Source organism: Lolium rigidum, chromosome 2, assembly GCF_022539505.1.
Source record: "Lolium rigidum isolate FL_2022 chromosome 2, APGP_CSIRO_Lrig_0.1, whole genome shotgun sequence".
Classification (NCBI taxonomy): domain Eukaryota; kingdom Viridiplantae; phylum Streptophyta; class Magnoliopsida; order Poales; family Poaceae; genus Lolium; species Lolium rigidum.
Genome location: NC_061509.1, coordinates 258,489,962 through 258,498,983, shown reverse-complemented (window position 1 = coordinate 258,498,983; position 9,022 = coordinate 258,489,962). Strand labels below are relative to the sequence as shown.

Genomic DNA, 9,022 nt, shown 5'->3' with positions numbered 1-9,022 from the left:
GACAGGCGCCGGCGTGACTCGACGACGCGGAAGCGGGCCTCTCCAGGGCTTCATCCGCGGCATCCGGGAAAGCCGCAGGCCTACCGGCGACGAGGACGCCGCCCTCATCACAGACCTCTTGACCTTCTCCCTCGGCGGCGGCGACGCAGACCTTGCCCGCTCCGACAACCTGCACGACGAAAAACATACCTCCGACGACGCAGACCTTGACCATACCCTGGACTCAGACGTCGGGAATCCGATCTTTGTCCAGAAGTCTTCTCTCACCTCCTCTAGGGACAATTCCGGCAACCGCCCGATCTGCTGCACTGCTGGTTCAAACCCAAGCACCGACCACGCCGCCTCCTCCGCCGTCTCCCGCGTCTTCTCGTCAGAATCCTCGTCCTCCGCTAGGCAGCAGAATCTGGATCCAACGGTTGGCCGCGCCGGCGAGGGAGGAGCCGATGCGCCGGCGGCACGCGCAAGATCCGACCAAGCCGCCCCATCACGCGCAGGCCCCATCACGCGCCACGGAACTCCAGATCTTCGATCCGATCGAATTGCGGGCGATCGGAGCAGTGGTGATGCGGGCCGAGCGGCTGGTGGCTGCAGCTTGGTGGCCTGGCGCGCGTGAGCACGAGCTGGTGGCGCTGTGGCGTCTTGGCCGGCTGAAGGTGGATGCTGGCCGCGCAGGGAGACGGGCGAGATGGGCGCTCGCGGATCTGGTGGCACCTTGAGCTAACTGGAGGAGGACGCCGGGGCAGAACGCCGTTGCTGCTGTAGGGGATTGTAGAATCAAAACATTCTGAAATAAACATCAACTAAATCATTTAATGAAATTCAACATATTTGTTGTTTAATTTGATCATGCATATATGTTAAATATTCTTAAAAAAAAATCTCGTTGGATAATTTTCGTCTAGAATAATAACATGCTTTTAATCATATTTAGGAAATATAGAAAATAAACCAAAAAGTCCGGCAGCCAAATTCGGACGCGATGGCGGTGCTCGCCGGAGGAGCATGCTTTGAACCATGTCCCGCATGCACCTCCATTGAGCATGGATGTCGTTGTCGTTGTCCGTGCGGGCAGAGTGGAGGTGATACCAATGGCGAGACGGCGGCCATTTCGCGACGACGACGATGACGTTGGAATGGCATGTGGCGACGCATCCATCCATTTTGCGCCTTGCGACACATCATTCCGCGTGCTCCTACCTGGGAAGGGAGCGGTGTCATAGCGCCCTCGCCGGAGCAGTGGGTGCTCGGAGGGCCCCAAAGGGAGAGGTAACAAGTGTCAACGCAGCATCTTTCGATGAGTTCCATCAACTCACCCACCAATGTGTGTCCTCATTTGTGTGCAAAAAGTAAAACTCGGGAAGGAATTATGGTTCACCCAAACTCGGAATTTTGTGCTACGGTCAGAGTTCATGGAAAATTGAGACTTTGCATTCTAATTACTTGCACATGACTAACATATAAAAAATCAAGGTATTTAATTAGAAAATTAGTTGCATCGTTAAAACAAAACTAGATTATTAAACTTGATCTTAATCATTAACGGTGCATATATAGGAAGCAAACTAGAGTCTAATAATGCAGATTGGGCTAATCTAAGACATAAACATTGTCTGAAACATGATCTATCAACACAAAAGAGGATCAACACATCGCATTAGGGTTCTAGTGTTACACAATCTAGGCTCTGATACCATCGTTAGGCGTAAAACATCAAGAGTAGCACAAGATCATGCAATTGCAGCAACTATAACTCTTATGTAACATTACCAGGGAGGGTATAAGAATCATTACGAGGCACCGGAGGCTCCATTATCACCTGAGTGAGGCAGGATTGATTTGTGGTTGATGATGACGACGTGGTGATGTTGCAGATGCCCTCCAGCCTCCACCTGCACTATCCAAGGATACGTCGAGGTTTTAGCTTTCTTATTTGCTTGTGCGCTTAGTGGGTTTTAGCTTTCTCTTTGCTTTCTCTTTGGGTAGCAACAAGGCTACATCCTAACCAGCGAATCGGCAGATGCGAAACTCCCATTTGCATATATTTTTTGAAACCTCTCTGATTAGTGGAGATTGGTCCCGTGTCAGAGTGTTTTGACTTACGTATATGTGAGTGTCAAACACTGGTTCGTGCCCCTCCCTTTATCCTTTTTTTTTCTGTTTGACTTGGTTCTTTTATATTTTCTAAACCATACAATCAACTTCTGAACCTAACAGATCTACGGAAATGTCGATATCAATCAACCCTCAGGATAGTAAAATTAGGGGCACCGAGTTTTGAGAGAGGACACGAGATGCATTTCTTCATGATCATGGCTCTCCTTCCTAGCGACTGCCCATCGCATGTTTTTGTCGTCGTTGGTCTATCGGCTTCCTCCGGCTCACGCTGCACCCCTGCTGCAGCTCGTAAGCCCGGCCTCATCACCTCATCGGAGCGCATAACATAGCAAATATCAGTCCATATGTATCTAGATGTATTTTAATGTATATAGTTCATATTAAAATATTCAAAATATCTTATAATTTGAAACGGAGTAGGCAGTTTATAAATAACAGGTTGAAAAAGCTAACGATCGAGCTTGTCGCCGCAGGCTTGGCGGCAGGTGCCACGTATCGTTTCGTGGAGCTTGCCGCCACGACACAGGTGTTTTTTTTTGGCAATTTTACTTGGATATAGTCTTTTTTTACAATTCACTCGTAGAGGTGGTCCTTTTTGCCAAAAATTCGTGGTTTTGCACTTGAGTTGCCCGACCAATCGACGTGGACGTAGGCATGGACCGGTTCACGGCCGGGCTGGCTCGCTGACACGTACCTTTCGATCGTACGTGTGTGGCCCCACCCGCCCCCACACACGTCGCAAGCTAGCTAAGCTAGCGCGCGCAAGTCAAGTCAAGAGAAGAAGAAGAAAGCCCTGCCCCATGCGGGCAATTATAGTTTTCCAAGAGCAACGTCGCCATACGTAAAAATCGAAGTAAACTCGAGGTTCCGAGTGTGTGATCGAGATTCCACATCGAATCAAAGAAGTCGGCTATAAAGCGCGTCCGGATGCGGCGCTAGAGCGAGCCTAGCTCACAACATCACCAGCACACAACAACGCACCTCGCCACCAAGCAGATCATGGCGGCCGGGAGGCAATACACGGCGGGCGCGTCTTCTTCTTCTTTTCCCCTCGCCGTCTGCTTCTTCCCCCTGCTCGTGGCCGCGCTCCTCGGGCTGCACGTGGCGACGGGGCAGGGCGTGCCGGCGGCGGCGCCGGTGCCGGTCAGCGTGGGAGTGATCCTGGATTTTTCGTCGGCGGTGTCGCTGAGGCGGCGGACCGGCATTGAGATGGCGGTGGAGGACTACTACGCGGCGCACCCGGGGTCGGCCACCAGGGTCGAGCTCCACTTCAGGGACTCCGCCGGCGACGTCGTCGGCGCCACCTCCGCCGGTAATTAACCTCGATCTCTCTAGCTGTCTCTCTCTTTCGCTCGCCTGTCCGTCAATTTCAGTGTACGATCGAGCTGCCTGTACCCAGGATCTTCTCAAAGCTCTTTCGTTAATCTTGCTGCAAAGAATCTATTTATGCAACCCCAAACAGATATATTTACTTGCTTTAGACGCTTCAGGCTAGTGTAAATATGCACTGGTGGCTCCTGCCTCCACGCGACCGTGGGGTTTTCGCCTCCTCTCATCTGTGCGATACGAGCCACGAGATGCTGTGTGGCGCGCTGCATCCGGCCGGCCGCGTCGGCCTCTCGTCGTCTCATGGCCGCCTTAATGGCGTTCGTTGCCTTGCAGATCGTGGCCCTGTCGATCGACTTGGCTTACAAGTTCCGACGAACGCCGTTCTGTCACATCACTGTAGAACTGTATGAGAATAGCTATCTAATCCATCCCACATGCCACATGGTATAATCAAGTCTCCATGCCCAACGACTTCTAAGCGTAAACTTACGTCAGTTTTGTCATGATCGGGTACGTATGTGTCCCTGTGTGAAGTGATAAGCTTGCTAACAACAACAGAGAGAGAAGCTATACCTATATGCATGCAAGTCATGTCGCCTTCTTGCCCTGGTTCAATTAGGCAGGACCAGTGTTGGTCGTCCTCTGACTAGTCTTCCCCGGTGGCACGTGCTAACGCGCGAGTTGGTCAACATAACTCACCGTGATCGGATCGCTAGCATTTGCTTAATTATGTGCAACCACACGACAGAGATAGCAGGTCGATTTTTTAAATATCAATTCTGGTATCTCCTTGCAACCCTCTATAGTATTTATTTGTGACAGCGTCTTATTACAATTGGGTTTATATACTATTGTAAAAAAGTCGAATTATATATTTCTTTTTGACAACGACGCCCAGTTTTTGTCATAAAAAAGTCTATATAAGCAACTGATGTAACCGGTGTCTCAATCGGCAACTACCCTGTCATAGAACGCCGGCAGAAAACCAAAAGGACGTGACATCGATGGTTTGTATGAGATCATGCATGATGAAATGGCCCCGCATCATTCCGCTGAACATGCCGTGGGTGCCCTGGCTACCACGGTACCACCGTCGAACTGTTGCAACGAGCCAGCTCCTTGAGCGCATGACCTGCGAGCCAGAGTAAGCGAGGTTGAGGTAGGTATTGAAGCCGACGCGAGGAGAGTGATCGGCGACGCCTTCGTGCAGATCGCTGGTCACAGAGAAGGAGTTAGGGTTGAATCCGCTGAGCGGATCGTTGTAGGGGTACTCAGGCGAGGGCAAGAACCTCGACAATAACGTTGCGTTCCCGTGGCCATGGTGGAACAGGCCGGTGGGTTGGGTGTGGCTTGCGGGTGCGGGATGAAAAAGTGAACCGGGGTTCAAGTTTTCAATTGATTTGTATTCACGGGGACGTCCCCTTATGATGAAAACGGGCTATGGTGGGGTTGGCTGGACGAGATTTTCGTCTCTAAGACCCTTGTAGGCTGATTGTGGGGGTGTGGGGAGACGGCTGGAGATGCTCTAAGTTTTCCATATGTTTTATGCACACCGACCGTAAAACGGTCAATCGAGTTTTAAATGTTGGTTCTGTAAAAATATATGTTGTTCGTGACTTATTGTAAGAGTAGTTGTCACCGGTCGTTCTTCATCAACCTACCTAATCTTGGTCAGTCAAGCCTATAGTTGTGTACTAGTGGTATGTGTTGGTCTGGTATTAATTGTGATATAGGTTAGGAGATGATGACAAAACGGAAGCTAGCGCGTCTCTCTGATTCGAAAGACAAGTCCATTTTATGTTCTTTTGTCAAAGTCTCCCAAAAGATATGGTCAATGATATGTCGACTGCATAGATTCTATTAGCGCTGAAAAAGATCTTTCAAGAGAAGTGAATGTGAATCGGAGGGGCTTTCTTGTGGTGTGCAATGATTGTGCAGTACTTGTCCTGCAGTCCTGGTGCCAAATATTATTCGAATAATTTTTCATACTCGTAAAATTGAGTAGATCATTTTTCTGGGTTGAGCTCGTTTTTTTTACAACTGGTTTGAGCTTGTTAAAAAAAATCGTTTCTAGCGGCCCAGAATGTAAAAAGGGCCGAAAGAACAAATGGGCCTAAAACTCTTCTCGGACTGTTTTTTCTCGTTGCAGCGGTGGACCTGATCAACAACGCCCAGGTGCAGGCCATCATCGGGCCGCAGACGTCGGCGCAGGCGGAGTTCGTGGCGCACCTCGGCAGCCGCGCCCATGTCCCCGTGCTCTCCTACTCCGCCACCTCCCCGTCCCTCTCCCCGGTGCAGACGCCCTACTTCGTGCGCACCGCCGCCAAGGACTCCTTCCAGGCCGCACCCGTCGCCGCCGTCCTCGCCGCCTTCGGGTGGCGCGCGGTGGCCGTCGTGCACGAGGACTCCCCCTACGGCGCCGGCATCCTCCCGGCGCTCGCCGACGCGCTCCAGAGCTCCGGCGTAGGCGGCGCGGCGATCGTGGACCGCACCTCAGTGCGGAACGACGCGTCCAACGACGCCCTCGACGCGCTCCTGGCCCGCCTCATGGCGAAGCCGACGCGCGTGTTCGTCGTGCACGCGACGTCCAACCTTGTCGCGCGGCTCTTCCAGCGGGCGAGGGCTGCCAAGATGATGTCTGACGGCTACGTCTGGCTCGCGACGGACGACGTTGGCAGCTCTGTCGACAGGTTCGGCCCCGACGAAGTCGACGCCATGCAGGGCGTCGTCAGCCTCCGGCCTCACGTGGAGATGACGGACCGAGTAAAGAACTTCTCGGCGCGGTTTCGGGCGAGGTTCCGGCGGGACAACCCGGGCTCTGACGAAGACTTGATCACTGACTCGACTGCGATGAGGCTCTGGGCATACGACACGGCGTGGGCGATCGCCGCGGCGGCCGAGGCCGCCGGCACCGTCACCGGCCCGCCGTTCCAGGCACCACAGAGAAGGCCATCCACGGCAAATACCACAGACCTTGACCGGATCGGCGTGTCGGTCACCGGAGCATCGCTTCTCAGGGAGCTACTCAACACGACGTTCGACGGAATGGCTGGCAAGTTCGAGCTGGTCGACGGTCAACTGCAGGTGGCGGCGTATGAGGTGGTGAACATCATCGGGAAAGGTGCCAGGACGGTGGGGTTCTGGACGCCGGAGTCCGGCCTCTCGCCGGAGCTGAACGGCGGCGGCGGCGGCAGGACGCCGCACCTGAAACACATCCTCTGGCCAGGCGAGACGCTGTCGGCGCCGAAAGGCTGGACGATGTCGCAGAGCGGGCGCGTGCTCACAGTCGCCGTGCCGGTGAAGGGCGGGTTCAAGCAATTCGTCGACGCCTCCCCGAACTCCACGTCCAATAATATCACCGGCTACTGCATCGACGTGTTCAACCAGGTGATGGAGAACCTGCCCTACCCGGTGCTGTACCAGTACGAGCCGTACAATGAAAGCTCGGAGTCGTACGAGAAGCTGGTGAACCTGGTGCGCGACGGGACGGCGGACATAGTGGTGGGGGACGTGACGATCACGGCGAGCAGGCTGGAGGCGGTGGACTTCACGATGCCGTTCACGGAGTCCGGGTGGTCGATGGTGGTGGCGGCGCGGCAGGACCCGGCGGCCAGCATGTGGATCTTCCTGCAGCCGCTCACCGCTAGCCTCTGGCTCGCCAGCCTCGCCTTCTTCTGCTTCACTGGCTTCGTCGTCTGGGTCATCGAGCACCGCGTCAACCCGGAGTTCCGGGGCACGCCGACCCAGCAGTTCGGCCTCATCTTCTACTTCGCCTTCTCCACCCTCGTCTTCTCACACAGTATGTTGTTGGCAAACCATCTCAATTTTCAGCTACTGGTTCACAAGCAAATTAGTCTGCAGATTTGTGAATGACTGATCACTAATCATCATCTTGATGGTGAATTTTTTTCAGAGGAGAAACTGGAGAGCAACCTGTCAAGGTTCGTGGTGATCATCTGGGTGTTCGTGGTGCTGATCCTGACGTCGAGCTACACGGCGAGCCTGACGTCGATGCTGACGGTGCAGAAGCTGCAGCCGAAGGTGGCCGACGTGACGGAGCTCCAGCGGCGCGGCCACTACATCGGGTACCAGGAGGGCACCTTCATCGAGCCCTTTCTAAGGAAGATGGGCTTCGACGAGCGCAAGATGAAGAAGTACAGCACGGCGGAGCAGTACGCCGAGGCGCTGTCCAAGGGGTCGGCGAACGGCGGCGTCGACGCCGTGTTCGACGAGGTGCCGTACCTGAAGCTGTTCCTGTCGCAGTACTGCGACGGGTACATGATGCAGGGGCCCGTGTACAAGACGGACGGCTTCGGGTTCGTGTTCCCGAGAGGGTCGCCGATGGTGGGGGACGTGTCACGGGGGATCATGAAGCTGGCGGAGGGGGACGAGACGGCGCGCATCGAGAAGAAGTGGTTCGGCGACCTGGGCACGTGCCGGAGCGGCCCGGACGTCGGCTCGTCGAACCTCAGCTTCCAGAGCTTCGGTGGCCTGTTCCTCATCACCGGCGTGGTGTCCACCCTCATGCTGCTGCTCTACGTCGCCATCTTCGCCTACCGCGAGCGGGACGAGCTCCGGGCGGCGGAGGCTGAGGCCGCCACCACGGCCTCCGGCTCCGGCAGCGTGTCGGTGCGGAGAATGAAGGCATGGATGCAGCATTACGACAGGAAGGATCTCAAGTCGCCGACGTTCAAGACGTGGAACGAGGAGTCCGTGAGGAACGGCGGTGACTTTGCGACGACGCCTTTTGCGCGGACGCCGCGGAGCGGCGACGCAAGCGGGACGCCGAGGGCCGAACATGCTGCAACGGGCGGCACGAGCCCGCTGAGCGTGTACATCAGCTCGGAAATGAACGCTGGCTCTTCGCCGGAGGGAACCCCGGCGTCAGAGATCAGCGAGTCATTCGAGCAGAGGATGGAGGGGTCAGCCAACTCAGTGGAGATGGGAAGAACGACAGCCTCTCAACTGCAGTAGACTTGACTAGTTTGCAGACTTGCAGTAGAACTAGACAGACACCCAGTTCCACAGGAACGCCAGCACTGCAAGAGTTCCGTGCAGTCCAATTACTACTTGTAATTTGGCTAGAAAATTGTGTGTACTCCTATTAGAGTGGACATTAGTGAATGCAAAGGAGCTGTTCATCGATATTCTAATTGTACGTAGTTTCATTTTATAGCTGTATCGCTAGCAGCAATCTCCCAGAGGGCAGAATTGCTGAACGAATCGATCAGAATGCAAAGTTGGAGCTTGAAAGTTGTTTTTCTGGCTGAAAATATTGTTTGTATTCATATTCAAGTGATTTTCAGCAGATTCAAAGGAAAGCAGTTCACCTTAAAAGTTAAAACTCTAAACACATTCTAATGCCTCCTTTGATTCATATATATAATAGGAAAAACATAGGATTGAGATATCATGGCTAGTTAAATCCTATAGAAAGATGAGTTGTGTTTGATTGTGACAAAGAAAATTTTCCATGGGATATGATCTAATGTTTTATTACTATAGGATTTGCACTACAAGATTTCTACAGGATTAGTTTCTATAGAATATGTTGCTATGAATCAAACAACTAGTGTAG

General features: G+C 53.5%; 1 protein-coding gene across 1 annotated transcript; it reads left to right on the top strand.

Moving 5' to 3' along the window:
- Positions 1 to 2,971: 2,971 nt before the first annotated feature.
- On the top strand, positions 2,972 to 8,572 carry LOC124688633 (glutamate receptor 2.8-like). The gene is made up of 3 exons (XM_047222286.1): positions 2,972 to 3,427; positions 5,594 to 7,243; positions 7,358 to 8,572. The coding sequence occupies exons 1-3, from the start codon at positions 3,115 to 3,117 to the stop codon at positions 8,416 to 8,418; spliced, it is 3,024 nt and encodes a 1,007-aa protein (XP_047078242.1). The 5' UTR covers positions 2,972 to 3,114; the 3' UTR covers positions 8,419 to 8,572.
- The last annotated feature ends 450 nt before the right edge of the window (positions 8,573 to 9,022 follow it).

Coding starts and splice junctions, on each gene's coding strand:
- LOC124688633 (XM_047222286.1), top strand. CDS start 3,115: ATGGCGGCCGGGAGGCAATACACGGCGGGCGCGTCTTCTTCTTCTTTT. Junction 3,428..5,593: donor CGTCGGCGCCACCTCCGCCG/GTAATTAACCTC, acceptor TTCTCGTTGCAG/CGGTGGACCTGATCAACAAC. Junction 7,244..7,357: donor CACCCTCGTCTTCTCACACA/GTATGTTGTTGG, acceptor AATTTTTTTCAG/AGGAGAAACTGGAGAGCAAC.